The sequence below is a fragment of the Abramis brama genome (assembly GCF_963993115.1).
Source record: "Abramis brama genome assembly, chromosome: 22".
NCBI lineage: Eukaryota > Metazoa > Chordata > Actinopteri > Cypriniformes > Leuciscidae > Abramis > Abramis brama.
Genome location: NC_139984.1, coordinates 23,707,862 through 23,726,233, shown reverse-complemented (window position 1 = coordinate 23,726,233; position 18,372 = coordinate 23,707,862). Strand labels below are relative to the sequence as shown.

The 18,372-nt window shown below is 36.9% G+C and overlaps 3 protein-coding genes across 8 annotated transcripts; all 3 read right to left on the bottom strand.

Moving 5' to 3' along the window:
- Positions 1-73: 73 nt before the first annotated feature.
- On the bottom strand, positions 74-7,469 carry tpx2 (TPX2 microtubule nucleation factor). 3 transcript variants are annotated; one of them, XM_084098057.1, is made up of 17 exons: positions 7,326-7,469; positions 6,629-6,756; positions 6,169-6,315; positions 5,567-5,684; positions 4,428-4,502; positions 4,057-4,179; positions 3,467-3,576; positions 3,208-3,371; positions 2,947-3,115; positions 2,674-2,812; positions 2,354-2,570; positions 2,173-2,268; positions 1,920-2,090; positions 1,678-1,824; positions 1,356-1,467; positions 942-1,129; positions 74-456 (listed from the first exon to the last, which is right to left on the bottom strand). In XM_084098057.1, the coding sequence occupies exons 2-17, from the start codon at positions 6,735-6,737 to the stop codon at positions 346-348; spliced, it is 2,196 nt and encodes a 731-aa protein (XP_083954183.1). In that variant the 5' UTR covers positions 6,738-6,756; positions 7,326-7,469; the 3' UTR covers positions 74-345. The 3 variants fall into 3 exon arrangements, with proteins under 3 accessions (XP_083954183.1, XP_083954185.1, XP_083954184.1); XM_084098059.1 differs by having other exon boundaries at positions 942-1,108; XM_084098058.1 differs by having other exon boundaries at positions 7,386-7,456.
- Positions 7,470-8,069: 600 nt separating this feature from the next.
- Positions 8,070-9,962, bottom strand: trappc6b (trafficking protein particle complex subunit 6B). The gene is made up of 6 exons (XM_084099437.1): positions 9,662-9,962; positions 9,453-9,520; positions 9,072-9,189; positions 8,860-8,943; positions 8,555-8,648; positions 8,070-8,378 (listed from the first exon to the last, which is right to left on the bottom strand). The coding sequence occupies exons 1-6, from the start codon at positions 9,737-9,739 to the stop codon at positions 8,347-8,349; spliced, it is 474 nt and encodes a 157-aa protein (XP_083955563.1). The 5' UTR covers positions 9,740-9,962; the 3' UTR covers positions 8,070-8,346.
- Positions 9,963-10,564: 602 nt separating this feature from the next.
- plagx (pleiomorphic adenoma gene X) lies at positions 10,565-16,267 on the bottom strand. Of its 4 annotated transcripts, none has more exons than XM_084099825.1 (4): positions 16,028-16,267; positions 13,940-13,972; positions 13,736-13,793; positions 10,565-13,638 (listed from the first exon to the last, which is right to left on the bottom strand). In XM_084099825.1, the coding sequence occupies exon 4, from the start codon at positions 13,596-13,598 to the stop codon at positions 12,459-12,461; it is 1,140 nt and encodes a 379-aa protein (XP_083955951.1). In that variant the 5' UTR covers positions 13,599-13,638; positions 13,736-13,793; positions 13,940-13,972; positions 16,028-16,267; the 3' UTR covers positions 10,565-12,458. The 4 variants fall into 4 exon arrangements, with proteins under 4 accessions (XP_083955951.1, XP_083955950.1, XP_083955952.1 ...); XM_084099826.1 differs by having other exon boundaries at positions 10,571-13,638; positions 14,753-16,208; XM_084099824.1 differs by lacking the exon at positions 13,940-13,972 and having other exon boundaries at positions 16,028-16,254.
- Positions 16,268-18,372: the final 2,105 nt, after the last annotated feature.

The window sequence follows — 18,372 nt, the reverse complement described above, 5'->3', positions numbered from 1 at the left end:
GTCGTTTTTGGGACCAAATAAACCATTTTATTCAAGTTGAGGCACTAATCATTAACCACATACACAACATTTATATACTAAAGACTCTTTATTTTGAGATGCAGAAGAAGAGTTAAAAGGACAGAAAAATTAATCTGCATATACAGGAAAAGTTAAGAAATTTAGCTGGGGCAAGCATCACACCCAACTGTAAAATCGTTTGACTTGACCACAAAGGATTAATGCATCAGCCACAGAGATAAAAACTACTCTAAATGTTCACAAAGACATCAAAGAGTGATATAAAACACTATCAAAACATAAGAGAACTATGTACAATTAAGTCAATGTAACTGTGTTCCGCATTTACATGCGGAAACGATCAGAAAAGTTTGGAGATTGGGGCACTGTGAGGGACACGTCACTCTTTTTCAGCTCTATCGGCTTGTAGCGTCTTATTGGCTGGGCCTTTCGCACCTTTTGAAAAGAAAAAAATGGAATCAATTAAAAATAAAGTAACTTTCAATGTCAAACAGTTTTACAAAAAAAAAAAAACCGTAATTAGCACAAATAAGTCAGATGACTTAAATAGACAGTTCACCCAAAAGCAAAAGTTGTCATCACTTACGCACCCTCAAATTGAACACAAAAGATGATATTTTAAGGAGTATTTGTAACCAGACGGTTCATGGTAGCCACTGACTTCCATGACTTTTGTTTTCCTACTATAGAAGTAAATGTCTACCGTCAACTGTTTGATTTCCAACATTCTTTAAAATATCTTGTGTTCAACAGAAGAAAAACTAATTCAGGTTTGGAACAACTCTGAGGGTGAGTAAGTGGTGACAATTTTCATTTTTGGGTGAACTATCCCTTTAAGATTTGAATTTCTAGTCCTACAGGGAAAAAGAAATTCTCACCTGTGCTTCTGATTTAGCACAATTCATTCTGGAATCTCTTACCTGCTCCTGGCGTAGCCTTGCAATCTCCTCCTTTTCCTGCTCCTCTTGTTCTCTAGCCCGCTCCTCTTCCATGCGAGCCTTCAGGGACTCCTTCTCGCTCATCTCCTTTTCGAACTCTAGGCGTTCCATAGCTCTCCGCTCCGTCGCCAAAAGGAAGCCCTCCGGAACTGTAGAATTAGTAGTATTGGCTTAAGAATGTGCCAAATGTGAACAAAGAGGACCAGGTGAAGCGGTCAGGTAGAGGTGAGAGCAGTGATGCAGCAGTGAAAGTTGGAAGGAAGCAAGAGTTGTTTTTGGAGTTAACTCTGCACTTCAACATCAAAACACACAAAGCCAACAAGCCCAAGGGAAGTGGAGACAGTACAACACTAAGTGGTAAGAGCACAAAAACCATCCACCACAAACACAGCATACCTAGGATTGAACGATTCTCCTTCCTTGGAACAAATGGCTCTTTGTGAGTTACATTGTTTGGCCGTGCTTTAAAACATGCTGATTCAGCCTGACGTTTCAACTCCTCTTTCATCTGGGGAAACATTTTAAATGGAATTAACCTGTTAAAATACAGACTGTAATGCCACTTAAAAGCAGAGGCAACAAATTTAAAGGGACTTTCCACTGGCTAACTAGTTGCAAGTATGCAAACAACTGCTAAGTCAACACATGGGATGTGTGTGGTCCAGTAGAACAAAGCATTCATCAATGGAAGAGGAGGAGAAATGGCAAAAGATCTTACCATCTGTTCCCAGCGTTCTCCCTTTGCAGTTCCTCGTTCATCAACCATCAGCTTGAAAGGAGCAGGTTTGGTGGGCTCTGCTACCTTTTTCTCAGGGAGGTGCACTTCATGGAAGTCAGGAAGGGGTTGGGCCTTGAACTTTGGCACCTGTAAGATTTGGCGAGGCAGTGCATTTAGGCACAATATAAATTATGAAGGTTCATGGTGTCAAGACACTTTCAGGTCCAGAAAAAAAAAAATACCTCTTCATGTCTCAGTTCCTCCAGTTTCTTCTCCTTCATGACCCTTCGTTCACGCTCACGTTCCTCAAATGAGAAAGGGCACATTTCTACCTGGCTCTTGACTGGCGGTTTGGGATGGAAGGGCAGGAAGTGGGGCACAGCAAGTGCCTTAATAGGAGCAGGAGGCTTTTCCTGGAGGTGCAAAGAAATTAGTTGAGACTCAAATATCATTTTCATTATATTCTATATAAAGCATACATTATTAAAAATGTACCTCTTCTTTTTTCTTTTCAATTCGCACACGGTTTTTAAGAGCAAACGCAGGTGATTCTGGAATGGTTGGATGTAGAACTTTCTTCTCTGGGACACCCTTTAAGAATTAAAACAACAGAATTATAAAAATGACATTAATTTGGCACATCGTTTAAAAGAGGGTTGAAGGAACTGTTACCAACCACAACTTCCTCCAGAATTCGTGTTGGTAACGGTCTGGGATGGAATGTGTGGTCCTCTTTTTCCTCAGGCTTCCTACAGGCCTGCCTCTCCTGAAGTCGCTTCTCAATCTCCAGATGGAAGCCTTCAGACTTGGTGACTCCTTTACTAGCAGGCTTTTTGGGAACTAGAGCTCCTTCCAGAATCTTTCTGTTGAGTTCTAGAGCTTTGAACTTAAACCTGAGGGGACAGAAGGAAAGTTTGAACAGGCTACTCATGCCACATTAAAATTAAGCATTATTGAAGCTCAAAGGTATGTGCAAAACATCTGAGCAAAGCTTACTGCTGCAGTTTTTCTGTTTCCTCAGCCTCAATCTCTGCAGAGCTTTTCACCAGAGTGGGACGATGTCGCTGGCGAGTCATTAGCTGTGGCGTTTTGGGGTGTGTGATTTTTGGCTTCTCTGTCTTCACTGGTGATGGTCCTGCAAAATAAATACAGGGAAAATTAGTCAAAAGGGGAAATTAAGGATCATATTTTAAGAAATAAATTGAATGATTTAACGCTATGAGAATGCAATGCTATCAATATTCAAAGCCACCAGAAACAGGCTCTCACCTCTCTCCTGGCTCTGGCGACTGCGCAGGTGATAGCGGGTGGGTGTGCGATTCTGGAACTGCTCAATCTGCTGGGCCATTGGCACGTAGGCTCCTGCCTCATCATGCTTCCTCTTGCCTCTGGAGAGGTTGAAGGGTTTGGGAATGGTTGTTCCCTTTGGAGCCTTCAACTACAGAATGACGACAGCAGTCAAATTTTTAAAAATCATCAAGCAACTTAATCCAACATATCATCCAGACCCATCCTAGTGATGGCACTCACAGGGGAAGATGGGTGCTTGCGGAGCTGAGAGGTGAAGTTGATCTCCCTGTACGAGTTGTCATCTGCAGAGCCTCCATCCGTGTGGTTCTTCAGCCTGCTATCAGAGCGGAAGTTGAACTCTTTAGGAATGGTGGTGGACAGCACTTGCTTCTTAAGAGGCTGACCTTTAAGATACCAGAACAACAAATTAAAAAAAAAAATTAAAAAGGCAGTATTTCATTACAAATAGTAGATGAATTAAGTTTTGCCAGTGACTCACTTCCTGCCAGGGCAGCCCTGTAGCTGGCCTCGTTCTTACGACGGTGTTCTGCCACCTCTTTCTGCAGAGCCTCGATGCGCTCCAGCTCCTGCTGCTCTGAGCTTTTCTGTCTGAAGTTCAAAGAAAACAGAGTTTAACTATTTACTTAAAAAAAATAAGAAAATATACAACACTGAAGATTGTATACATCATTTGACAAGACATTAAGGTGAGTTCCAGTTCCTTAACAATAAAAAATAAGATAAATCAAATGTACAAAACTGTATAACTGATTTATTCCTGTGATGGCAAAGCTGAATATTCAGCAGCCATTAATCCAGTGTCAAATGATCCCTCAGAAATTCTCAAGTAACATATCTTACTGTAAATGTTGAAAAGTTGTGCTGCTTAATTTAATTTGTTGGAAACTTGTTTTTCAGGATCTTTGATTAATAGAAAGTTCAAAAGAACAGCCTTAATTTGAAAAAAATTTAATGCATCCTTGCTAAATAAAATAATTCATTTATTTTATTAAAACTCAAAATAACTTTTGAACTGTAGCGTAGTTTGACTTTGCTAACTGTATGCAGTCTAATAAGATTCTCACTTACTGTTTAGTGTTGGAGGCAGAAGCAGTATCTGAGGTCTTGGAGGCAATGGCTGGTTTGCTCCTCAGCCGGACACTGCTCCTTGCACCAGCACCACTGCGTCGCACAGTTCTGGATGTTGAGCTTCTATGAGGAGATAAACAACAACAGTAAAATAACAAAATATTGTTACTTTCAAGTAACACCCCACATTACTAGCCAGTTCACCAGTGAAGTCTACTAAATCCCCACTAGGTACCCTCTAGTTTTACCTTCGCCGCTGATCAAAAACTCTCCTCACAGTGGCAGTTGGTACAACTCTACGCAGCAAGACAAAGCGCTAATTGAGGACTCGGTAATATACTACAATGAATCCAAATACCAGGAACACATACCTTCTTTTCTTAACAACAGGGGGTGTTGAAATGGCTGTAGGATTTTCATTTCTTGCCACTGGCCGTTTAGACACTCTGCAGGAAGAAAAGTAAACTGATAGTAGCCATCTTTCCATTCAAAGTTGTGAATTTAACTTATGTGCAAAATTGAGATATTGCATAAAACATTTGCGAATAAAGCACCGTTCCAGTTCACCGTTTAATCCAGTGAGTCGAAGAGAACAAAAAACTTCACTTGCTGATAAACTGCTGCTGAATATCACCAAGAAAAGTAGGAGAAGCCACTGTATATAATCATTTTTGTATAGGCCTGTAATAAATTACTTAATTGCGCAGACGGAACACAATAAACACTTTATCTTGCTTTCAGAAGCAGCTGCTGCTGTTTGGGAATGCAGTCATTTAAGAGTTCTGGGAGGGAATTATACCCAACCATTTTGACAACACTTTGCTCAGGCATTTGAGAACCCAAACAGGTTTTCAGATACGGTGAAATGAGATCAGTACACTGGTCATGTCATGTTGTCCCATCGCAGTCACATGATTTTTTTTTTCTTGTGCGCATCAAGGAATTTACTCGGTAAATGCGTTTCCATCGTAGTTCATGCCCGCGTTTACTTATCGGATAAACTTATCCGACTCAAACGAGCGCATACTTAGAATTTATGAGCATAAAAATAGATGGGTGGAAACATTGCTAAAGTTAGAAGAGAGTGAGAACAAATATTGACTAGTTGTATAGGCACTGATAAACAGGCATTATACAGAGGTAAGAAAATGCCATTGAAAGTTTTCCGAAGATAGACAGTTGCTTTTAGAGCTACATTAATAAAATAAAAAACAATTTAATATTTCAGGCATCGCAAACCGTGAACTTGCTGTGCCTGGTACAGTATTTTCTCTGCTGGGACATCACTGTTCTTCTCTTTGCACCTGTCTTCAGCAGGTTCTGTCACTGGCCTGTGTTAACGTCCTGTTTCAAGACTTCACAATATTTCCACATAAATTACATTTAGGTAAATGATCGCAAAGCAGTTTGTGCGCAAGTCCGGAATAGAGATCGACCAAAAAGAAAAAAAGATAGCCATGATTTCTGGCCGGTCGACTGGTGCATCTCTAATAAGCAGATCTCTCTTTACCTGCGTGGTTGAGCAGGAACAGCTTTCTGGGCCTGGCCAGGAGCTGTAGTTGGTCTGCTGTTCCCCCATGATGTGACTATATTAGATGGGACCTCTGAAGAGGAGCTTTCTGTGACATCTGAAGCAGAGTAGATGTTAAGAATAGACATGCAAAAACACCTTTTCAAATGGTTTCTAAAGGCCTGTACACACCAAAGACAATTACTATAAAGTTTTAATAATCATTCCAATTCTGAGAATAGGGAAGTGCACAATACAACTTCTATAATGATAGGTAAAATCATTTTCAGGTTTTATTTTTCCAGCTGATGAAAATACGGACAGCCAATCAGAATCAACCTGATTTTAAAGACCGTGAGCATTTAAGACAGGCAACAAAACTTAAAATAAAGTTGTAATCATATTTTTTGTGATTCTCTGTGTAAACAGGCCTCAAGTATCTAAGCTTGTTTCCACCATGGAATAAAAAAAAAAGTCAGTGCGACCATCTCACAATTTCAGAATTATTGGATAAAGTGTCACTATTATCTTTATTCCAAAACAGAAACGAGCTTCCATACTTAAGAGAGATTTCTAAGTGAACAACGCAGTTTTTTTCCAACCTGAGCTTGTCATCTCAACTTGTTTGACCATAGGAGATACCAAAGCTTTGGGCCTGTTTGTATCATGGTTTTCATCAAAAGGATTTGCAGTCCGTAATGGGGTGGTTAGCTGTTCCACAGCACCGCTTTTAGGAGCTGCCTTCAATTCTAAAATTAAAACAGAACAAAGAAATTTTTACTAGTTTAGTCAACATTTTGATTTCATGAGGTCCTTTCAGTGGACCTGTTGTGTAACAAATTCTGATAAGTACAAATATTTCATATAAAAGTCCTAAGATTGCTGAGATACCAAGCCTGCATATACAATAATATAGTGAAAAATTGTGCTGAAGGCGTTCAGCAAGTCACACTACAGGATAATATTGTTTGAAAGATCATTTTAAAATTAACAAAATATACACTACATTCTAATTCATGACAGGAACAAAAATACGTATATTATATAATTAAAAAGCCTTACCAAACCACTGGTCTGCATTATCCTGAGGGTCCAGGACAAAATCATCTATAGACTCTATAACATGAGAAGGGGCATCCCATGTGTATGCATCAGCAGAGCCCCCTTCCATATTTACACCGTCGAATTTCCTGTAAAAATCACGTATTTTCACAGTCAAACGTCATCTATAACAATATTTTACATCAAATAAGTCATAAAGGGACATGAAGAACAACACTGGAACTGCATTTCCTGCAGAGTGGCGCAAAATGGCAGTTAATGGCCGAGCTCAGACTAAAGGCCTAGCCTGTAATGCAGCAGTATCGGCCAGTTAAGGATATCATATTTATTTATAAAGCGTATCAATATTATAAGTAATATTACAATGACAGACTAGCATTTTACACTATCATTTTAAAACCAGTTATTATGAAAGAAAAGTCTGTATCTTGCATTACTCATTAGCGCGAAAAAGGGTAACGTTAAAATTAAAACAAACGCAGTCTAAATAATATAATCATATAGATTAAGATCGCAGTAATAAAACGAGGAGATAAACTTTCAATTCAGTCGTTCTATTACATCAAACAATAAAAAGCTTGGCTATCGACGATTAACGTTACAGCCCAAAACGACCACACCAACTTAACGTTAATCTTAAACGCAGCAGTCGTGTCAAATAAAATATCACAACCCATCAAAATGTATAAACACTTACAGTTCAAATCAATGCCTCTGTCTCCTATCGCAACCTGAAAGGCTGAAAAAGATATATTACGTTTAAACAGCAGACAGCTCGTATCCTGCAGTCACAAACAACTCGAAGCGAATGCTTAGTTTGAATGTTGGTGCCGTTAGAACTGAGTTTACAAACCAGCCAATCAGAGTGCTTAACGATTCGCGTCTGATTTCCTATTAGCTCCGCGCTTGTGACGTTTAGAACGCAATAACCACGTGACTAGCTCAGCAGCATAAACGAAGGACATTTAAAAAAACGACTGTAATGTTTTTAAATATATCAGTAATTGTTTTAAATACGGATTATAATCTTCTACTGTTTTACAAAGTGATCTTTTTGTGATGACTTGCTATTAAAAAACATTGATCACACTTTACAATCAGGTATCATTTGTTAACAGTAGCAAATGCATTAATTAACTAGCACGAACTAACAACATTTTTACACAATTTATTAACTTTTGTTAATGTTAGTTAATAAAAATGTTCGTGTTAGTTCACAATGCATTGTAAACACATTTAACCTCATAAATATTTTAGTATATGTTGAGATTAACATGAACTAAGATTAATAAATGCTAGGATTGTTCATTGTTAGTTCATATTAACTAATATAGTTAACTAATGTTACCAAATGAATCCTTATTGTTAACATCAAACATTTTCCTACATTTAATCTTAATTCCCAATATTTATTAATTTCCAAAAATGAACCACAAACTCATACCAGGATTCCAGCTTTAATGTTATCAGTGCAAATAAATTTTCAAAACAAAGTGAATTTGGGCAGAGAATAATGACTATCAAAACACTAACAAAATACAGTACAATAAGGCTTGACGATGCATGCCAAAACACTTTTAATGCCAGTAGTTGTCAAGATACTGCAAATAAAAAATAATCATAGTGACATTAGCAATAAAATGGACAAGGCAATAAAAAAATGGCAAGGCAATAAAACAGATGCACGTGTTATGAGCAATACTCTTCTTTGTAGTGAATCAAATCTTCTGGATCATCACCTGGAATTTACCTAAGAACAAACAAGGTGCAGAGAAAGAGGGATGGAGAGAGACAAGTAAGAAACAATTAATTAGAGCTTGATGGAAAAATAACTTCATTGCTGATCAGTTACAGATTGAGTAATATCATAAAAGAAAAAGTACAATACATTTTTTTTTTTTTTTTTGCATATAATTTGTTCCTTACAGGCAGGCATGACTGACACTTCAGCCGTGACTATACTTTTCACACCAAGGTTTGAAAGTGCTCCTCGGACCAGTCCACAGGTGAAGGCTAAAAACTGTAGACATAAATAAATGAGAATCACCAAACACAGAATATATACAGTACCAGTCAAAAGTTTGTAAACATTACTATTTTTAATGTTTTAATGTTATATATATATATATATATATATATATATATATATATATATATATATATATAAATGATATGTGTTAAAGATATTGATTCTGGAGTTTCATTTTAAAATATGTTGTTTATGTTTATACCTTCGGCGCATGTTCCAGATACTGTTTGCCAGCAGACAGTTGGGTCAGCAGACGGAACTTGTTATCTTGTAGCACATAAATACCCTAAAAACAATTTTGTCATGTTATTCAATAAAGACATTCACTATGCTATATGAAATTGACATAACAATGATGTTTTTGTTATATATATATATATAAAAACAGCTGGACTTCCATGATATTGTACACACCTGGTGGTTTGTTCTCAGGTTGTCAATCTGCTTCTTAAAAACACTGGTCCAAAAATCTTTGCAGATGAACTTCATGACATCAAGCTCATCTTTGAAACGTGGCGTGTCTTTGGTAAACCTGCAAACAGAAATTATGGCTGTTGAGACACATCTTCTCAAGAAAAAAATTATATTTTTACTAATTAAACGGTCTATTACACTTCTGCGAACTGATTTAAAACAACCCATTTACTTGTTCAGAGTTAAAGTCTGGATATTCAAGTGACAATCTGTTCTAGTACAAAACTAAAAAAGAACTGCACAAGCATAACATCTGATTATAGGATGTCATCAGATGATCTGATTGGATTATGAATAGGATGTAAATGTCTGTTATGATACCTCTCAATAAGTCCTTGTCCCACACGAAACCCCATGTTCTCAAGTTTAGAAACACATCGTCCATTCTCCTGTGCACAGAAGTACACTACATTACTTCAACACGCAACATTCCAACAATAGTTGCTTTATTATTGTGCTTGGCTTACTCAGTTCTAATACGCTATTCTACGTTTCTGTGACAGTGTTTTCAGTATATCTCCAGCTCTTACCGATTCCCCAGTTTCTGCACTGTTGACATACTGAATAATTTCACTGTGCAGGAACTGAAAGAGAGCCTCGTCTGCCATCTCAAGCCAGTTCAGCCAAAGCCAGACTGAAGCTGACAGGCGACAAGCAACGGCCGTACGACACAAACTGACTACAGGTATAAATCAGCTGCTACTTTAGTAAACAGGCGCCATTCATTGTGTGAAGATATCAATTAAATTCAAATATTTCGCCGGTGTGGTATAGTATTCGACAGCTTGTTATTAATAGGGTCCTTCTTCACATCTGTTCCACTTCCTGTTTGCCTGAGAATTAGCTGCCCTTGTATTTGCCTGAAAGTCAATTTGCTTTTCTCTTGTTTTATTTGGAAACCGATTTCTCTCTCGAGAAATGGAAAAGTGAAGACACGAACAACCGATTGACGTTTACAATCAACAACTTTCTTGGTTTTACTAAATTGAGGGCTCACAACTATCAATACTAGTGCACAATTGAGTATTGAACACAATGTAGTACCAACGTTTTTTTTTTTTTTTTGCAGTTCTAATAGTATACATTAGTGTTAAGTGTTTATACGATTGTATTGTATTTTATAAAATAGTGGTTCAGTTATAAAAAAAAAAGTAGAAACGCTAGATGTATAAAACTGTAAATGAATTTATTTACAATCATTGTCATCTAATTTTATGTATTTATCTTTTATATATCATTAAGCCTTTAAAATGTTTCAGTAGCCTGTTGCAATGCCATGCAACCATTAAAGTAGTTTACATTTCGAAATAAAATTTCTTTTAAAAGCCACCTAAGTTTAAGTATAACCTAAATATAACTGTCATAAATACTGAAGTGGGCTTGCTAAAAACTTTGTTTTACCAACAGTAAATGAATGAAGCACACCAGAAACTCAAGTTCTACAAGATGCTTTATTTTTTAATTCATCCTTAACATTGTTTCTGCATGCACCTTCATCTCTCACTCATTCACTTTTGCTTTCAGAATGTTTATGCAAACAAACAGTCCTTGAAACACAAAAATGCCAATGCTTGGAATTTTAAAGATGTAAAACACCTGTTTACTCCAGCTAAACAGCAATGGAAACTTTACATTTCTCACTAAAGGTACAGTACAGCTGTGCACAGTGTGCATCTCACTGAGGTAGATTAGTCTGAGTCTAAACATCACAGTTGAGTTGAGGCCAATTCCATTTCAGTTCAGCCAAAGGAGGAAATGCAATTGGCATGATTTGTAATGATGATTTACTAACAAAAAATGGGAGGAACAGAAGGATCTCATGAAATGAATTCACCCCCTTCAGATGGCATAAACAAAATGGAGTTGACAACAACATATACCAACAGTTACCTTATAGGTCACTGGTGCATATAACACTGAGCCAAAAGAATAGACAGTGAAGCAGTGCTAAAATGCCATTCAAATTTACATGAAAAAAACACTTTTTTTCTCTCCTGACAGTGCTCCTGGTTTTGCATGGAGAGATACATGAAGTGCTTCAGCAATAACAGGGTTTGTCTGAAAATACTGAATCCAGGCAAAACATTCGGGAAAACTTGGTAGTGTGAGAATCATTTGTGTAATTACCAATTATTTGCCCAAGATACTTTTTACAGTGATATGCAGGGCGTATATATGATCAATTCTTGTTTATTACTAAACAACAACAAAAAAAGTTTATATTATACTTAGTTCCCATATTGGGAATTTGTCAGGATGGGCTAATTTTAAACAAATGTATACTTATAATTATGATTTTCAATTCCAATAAACAATACTTTTTATTTTTTTGCATTTCACTTGCAAAATACTCTGGAATGAACAGAGAGAGATGGGGATTCACAGGAGACGAGTCTCCACACATAAGTGTGATTCCTTTCATAAGCATTAAGGATGTGAACAACAGCACCTAAAAACTTTTATCTAAAGTCTAAAATCAACACAAGCTAATTAATTAAATGCTAATTAATCACCTGACTCTAAAGTTTTCATAACTAAAACCATTGAGCTTTCTAAAAAAAACAAAAACAAAACGAGATAATGTTCTTCACGCAATTAGCGTGAGGATTTGCTTCATTTCTTGTCAAATGGTTGAAACCTTTTCATGACAAGAGTTCAGCTTAGAGAGGTAGGTTTTTTGTGTTGTGTGACCGTGAGCTGAGAGGTACATCTACGGCCACAGTTCAACTTGACTCTTATGGTGCGATCACATTAGTGAATTTTCTGCGAAATTTCACAGGCAAAACTATTTTACTTGTCAATAGTGCAGATGTATGAAGCACCGCTTTCACAGAAGTCAGTGTCACACCAAGCAGCTTTCTGTTGATCAATGCGGCAATGTTGGTCGTTCGCCCCCACGTGGATTTCTATTTAAATGACAGTATTTCGTCGGCAAAAATTCGCAGAGCAACGAAAAATGTGACCACACCTTTAGTCAGAAGTGCCGTTGATAAAAAAAAAGTGCTTCGTTTTACAACGGAGAACACTGTAATAGCATTATTTTCCTTCGTGACAAAAAATATTGAGGTATTTTTTTGCTAACTTTTCAGTTCATGAATTTTTTGAGTTCATTTAACACTACAAAACAGTTACTCAAAAGACCCTCTAGGAAAAACCACAAAGTTAAAACTATTCTAAAAGCAAAACTCCATCTATCCTAGTGATCATCTCATCTATTTCTACAGGATCCATTTGAAGACCTCGCACCCACTTAATGTATCCAGTTCATTACCTTTAAGCTACTTGGCAATGCATTTGACTGGCAGGTCATAGTGGACACAGGCAACATCATTGCTGGAAGGCCTGATGGAATCGAGGTAGAGTTGGTGAGAAACCAGAGAGCTGGTTTAAGTGCCCTGAAGCCTGAGGCTCATGCAGTGACTGTGGCTGAAATGAGGTAAGTGGCCCAGAGAACTGAGAGGTAGGGCTTTGGGACACGGCGCTGGTGGTGGTGGAGTATCCCAGGGGAGTGCTGTAGGGAGGCAAGCCGAACGGCAGGAAGCCCAGCAGGTGCGAAAGGTCCATGTTGGCGGAGGTGGTAGGCGGCTCGGCGGAGGTGAACGCCGAGTTTCTGAGGGTGAAATGGGCACTCTGAGCTCCCAGACCCTCGGGGAGGAGGTCGCCTGGCCGGGAGACAGCAGTCGCCACGGCGGCCTGCGGCGGCATAGGCCCGCACTGGAGTTCGGTCAAGAAGTTCTCCATCTCTGTTTTTAGAAATGAGGTAGTGCAGCTCGGCTGATATCTGGGAGCCTGCTGGTACTGCTGCGGCGGAGGCTTGTTTGGCTCGAGGTAGCAGCCCACACCCATGGGGCTGGACAGGGGGCCAGACACCATCGTGTGATGATGATGATGATTGACCCCTGAGGTAGATGCGTTCGGGAAGCCTTGCGGGTTGAACATGGCCATGGAAAACGCTTCTGTGGCATCTTTCGGAGATCCGACAGAGCACATGGTGGGACTAGGCTCCTCCTTAATGGGCATCGGCGGCAGGGTCTCCAACTCTTGCGCGTGGCTTTTCTTCAGGTGTCGGGTGAGGTGGTCACGACGGCCAAATCGCTGGGCGCAACGCGGGCACAGGAAGTCCCGCCGGCCGGTGTGCACCACTGCGTGACGCCGTACATCTTTGCGAGTGAAGAAGCGCCGGCCACACCGCTCACATTGATGCTTCCTTTCCCGAACCACAGTCCCCGGGGGCGGCCGGCCAGTGTGTGTACTCAGGTGCTCGAGTAACGCCGGCATGCTCTCGAACACCTGACGACAGACCTTACAGGTGAGGTCACCGCCGGCAGAGGTGGCATGTGTGGCCACGTGGCGTCTTAGACCCAGGCGAGTGTTGTAACACTTTCCACATTCCTCACACTGCAGTTCCTGCTTGTTGGGGTCGTGGTTCTGCAGGTGTCCGTTCAGCTGGTCTTTGCCATGGAACATTTTCTCATTTATATGTGTAGTTTTCAGGGCATATGTCACTCTGGGAAAAGCCAAAGAAGATCAGTTACCACAATAATTGAAGGTTAAAGAGAGAGTACAATCATAGTCAGTCATGCATAGTTTTTTTTCACAAGTACCTGAGAAGAAGCTCCAACAGGTGATTTTTCTTGGTGGTTTTTTTGCATGTTCAAAATTCTGCACACAAACACAAAGATGCAGCTGTTGAGGATTTTTTTTTTTACCATAAGGTTCATCTAAAAAAATAAAGCCACAATGGATTTATGTGCTTCATTAAAGGGATAGTTTGTCAAAAAATGAAAATTCTGTCATAATTTACTCACCGTTATGTCGTTCCAAACCTGTATGAATTTTTTCTGTGGAACATAAAATAAGTCATTTTGGGGGAAAAACTGTCTACACAATGTAAGTTAATGGTAACCAAAAAGGTTTGATTACCAACATCCTTCAAAATAACTTTTGTGTTCCACAGAAGAACGATGAGTAAATGATCGAATTTTCATTTTGGGGTAAACTAACAAACAAAAACGATTATTTAAAAATATATATGAAATGTACAGCCATAATGTTGTTAGATTATACAAACAAAAACTATTTTTAAAAATTGTATGCAATATAATTATAAAACATTTATATCTATGCTTCTATACAACATTTGTTTTAAAATTCCTGGAGCACATACATGCATCAATTTCTATTGTCTCCTTTCAACAAATATTATTTAGAGAACACATATTTCTGAAAAGTAAAAAGGTCCACTTGAGAATTTCTGATATGGAATTTTTTCATTTGGTAAAAAAGAATTATAAAATTTTTCAAATCATGAAGATAATTTGTTTCGTTTAATAACACTGTAAAAAAAATATTACAGACAAAGGATTTGCAATTGATTTACTCTTTTTGTGTCATTTTAGAAATGTATTTGAACAATAAAAGAACTTTGTATTTATTTATAAAACCTTTTGTATTTTTTTATACAAATTAAACAAAACCTTGAAGTGTTTGATGGCAATGCAGTACAGACTTTGAACCAAATTGCTTCTGAATGGCAGCAGATTTCAACACAAGAAACTTAAAAACACCCTGAAGGGACGTCATGATGATTAGTTAGTGACATTTATAAAGGGTTTGTTTACCTGTTTCAACTCTCACAAAAGCACATTCATTATCTTGACAGACCTCCGGATAATGCATGTCCACTATTACTCCCTCCCTTTTAGAGAATGGATGGACATCATTCAAGCAATCATTAGAAGTATTGTGCTATTTTATTTCAATATTCAGATTTAGTTTTAATGTTATAAATGTAGGTGCTTGAGAGTTCAGTTGGGACAAAATGTGCTTCTTCTATGTATTAATTTTCAAACAAAACTGTTCATGTAGATAGAGAGTATAATTACCATAATACAATAATTAATTAAAAAAAAATGTTTGCCTATCAGCTTTGAATATTTAAAATTACAGTAACGCTTTAAAATAAGGCTTAATTTGTTAACATTAGTTAACCACATTAGTTAACATAAACTAAAGAATACTACAGCATTTATTAATCTCAACATTTTCTATTACATTTTTAAGATCAAAAGCTGTATCTGTTACCATTAGTTAATGCACTGTGGACTAACATGAGCAATTTTATTAACTAACATTAACAAAGGTTAATAAATTATGTAAAAATATATTGCTCATTGTTAATTCATATTAGGTAATGTATCAACAAATGAGAACTTATTGTACTGTTACCAAAATCACAAATGGCTTACAATCAAGTGGCTATGCTAATTACATAGTAACAGCATTTTGTTCCCCATTTCATTTCACAGTTTCATGCAATGACACATTTTCAAATGACATGTTTGTGGTAAATCTGATTAATTTAAAATAATATCAAACTAACTGCACTCAATTTATTATAGTCATATATAAAGTTGTGTCTTATTTTATAATAACTTATTTAAAATAAAAAAAACTTTTTGATTTAACTGGCATCTTTTTGTATATTTACTCCTGACACGTTTCGGGGTCAGAAACCCGTGGCACGTTTCGCTCAGCAAAATCTCTCAAGAACCGCGGAACATTGTGATTAAATGGTCAAATCGGAAGGATCCGTAATAAAGAGCAACACAAATCAGACTATCCATTCACGTTTTCCATCATGTTAAAACATTTAAAAAAATTAATACATTAAATACACTACCAGTGTCGCGTAAGTTAGCTAATGTTGTTTGCTCATGCACGCAACATTTAAACCTCTTAAATGGGTAAATGACACACATTTGTCTTCTCAAAAGTCTAAAAATACTATCAACGAAACTCTCTGAGGGTTTCAAACATTCGGGCATCAATGCAAACAGTCCACGCGGTCCTAAATTCACACATAACATTTGCATAAAAAACAGTATTGTGCTCACCAGAAACTTTTGATCCCCGCAAAAGTTGCATTTCACATGCATTCTCCATTCACACCTCACATGGGTGCAAATAAAAAAAATCGTTTCTCAGACATATCTCGATGAATTCTCGAGAACTGTTCGCAGTGGATACTTTATTTTTGTTTTCAATAATGTGTCTATTTTTCGGGCCTGCTGTTTCTTTCCCTCTAAACACACAGCGGCGGCGAGCGCTCGAGCTCGAGCTTGATGGGCGCGTGCATTGTGGGAACGTGACGTCAGCCACTTTGGCCAACTTTCAGGGTTGGATTTCACTCTTATTTTTCACCATTTAAAATATCCCAAACACTCACATGGCGTTACCTTGAGTCCTATAAATAAACTAAAAAACAAATCTAAATTTCGTAGAATAGCAATTTTCAAAAACAGTAAGCAAGCCTAGCTCAACTTAGGCTACTAGATAAAGAACAATTAAAGTTTCTGAAAATTAACTTATAGCTACCGTCTTATTATTATCATTAATAATACTGTATTTGACAAGATACAATTAATATATTATCATTCGACTAATTTACAACGTCCAAAGGTTTGTTGCACTAAGTGCAACTTTTACATGCGGGAACGAATATGACAAACTTACCACAACGTTTCCCTCCATTTTAAATTCATTATGAATTGTTTTGAGGTAACGTTTAGCACAATTTCGTTTTTATTTTGAATATATGTAGCCTAATGAGTCTAACGTTTTTTCTAACATTGTTTCCATTTCACAATGGAGCGTTTTAGTTTCCATCATGAAATAATTTTCCACGAGCAACAATAGCATCCGGGAAAGTCTTATAAGAAACTGAATGTATAGAAAAAGCAGTCAGGACAAGAGACATTATTTGTCTATGAAAATTCTTTAAATTGTTATATTATTATAGTCGGTAATTGCTCATTGAAGAATCTCAGCCAGTGTAAACAATTTCTTTATAAGAATTATGATAATTTATTTTATGAATAAATCCAAGTATTATACAGTAGTCAACATTTTAAGTGGATCAAAAGCTTTCATCAAAGTTGAGAATTTGGAACAGTCTTAGGACAACTTTGATTAACTTTTTTGATCCACTTCAAATGTTGACTACTGTGTTGTAGAGAATTATATATTCATATGCTCAATGTGGATAATGAAAACTAACTAATTTAAAACAGACAATCACATTTAGAATATTTGTAAAAATGCTATTAAATTCATATAATAGAATTTATTTTACTTTAACAAAATAAAACAAAGCTATCACACTTGCAGTGCAAAAGACTGCTTTTAAAAACAATATATTTCTTGACATTTTCAATTATCTTTACTTGCATCAATGCAAGCGAATGTTAAAGCAAGGTTACAGTAATTGCATAATGTTGTCTTTTAAAAATATATATGCACACCTCACATCTAGTTTTTACCTTTATATAATTACTAACAACCATCTCAATACCTGTGAGTACTTAATGGCCCTTAATAGGAGAATATGAAAACAGACTTACATTTTGTAATATTTTGTTTGTTTGTCAATCTTTTTTTTTTCAACACACAGAAAAAAACATGATAATCAAGCAAATAATGTATAATAAAGCATAAAGACTGAAAAATCATACTAAATATTGTGCAGTAATATGGATTGTTTGTTAGCATAGTGAACATTATATGGATAGACTAGGAAAATAAATGTTTCTAGTGTAGACTATACTGAGATCACAGAGTTACTTGCCGTAAGGAATAGATTATGCATGCATTTTTCAGTCAATAATACAGAAATAATATATCATTGTTGCCATGTTACACTCTAGTTAAGAGCAAGAGTGCAGAACATACCGTGTCAAGGGCTAAACATATTCACATCCTTCACATCTCCCCAGCAGCAAAGTAAATTGCAGTTAAATTCTGGTTAACAACATTGAACAATGTGTTAAACTTTGAATGGTACTTGAATAAGATAAGAAAACCAGACCAGAAACATGTACTGTACATCCCAAAAAGTTTGCCAATCATAAATTATTGCTAAATCAAAGATATTACTTTATTTGAAAAGAGAGAGACAAAATCAAGATAATGATTGACTCCTAAATCAATATTTCTTGTGAGAATAATATACACAGCACAAGAACGATATCCAGCTAATTGAGTATTTTAGAGAGCAGAGCAAATCCAGAAAATGTTTATGAATTATATAAATTGCCATGACTTTTTTAAATTCATTATTGTGACTTAACCAGGCCGGGAAAACAATTTCAACTCTATTGTTGCACTCTATTGCTGTTTTATGTGTTTTAATAGAATAGCATTTTATAGTTTGAAGTGTCATTTGCATATGGCCTTTGAGAAC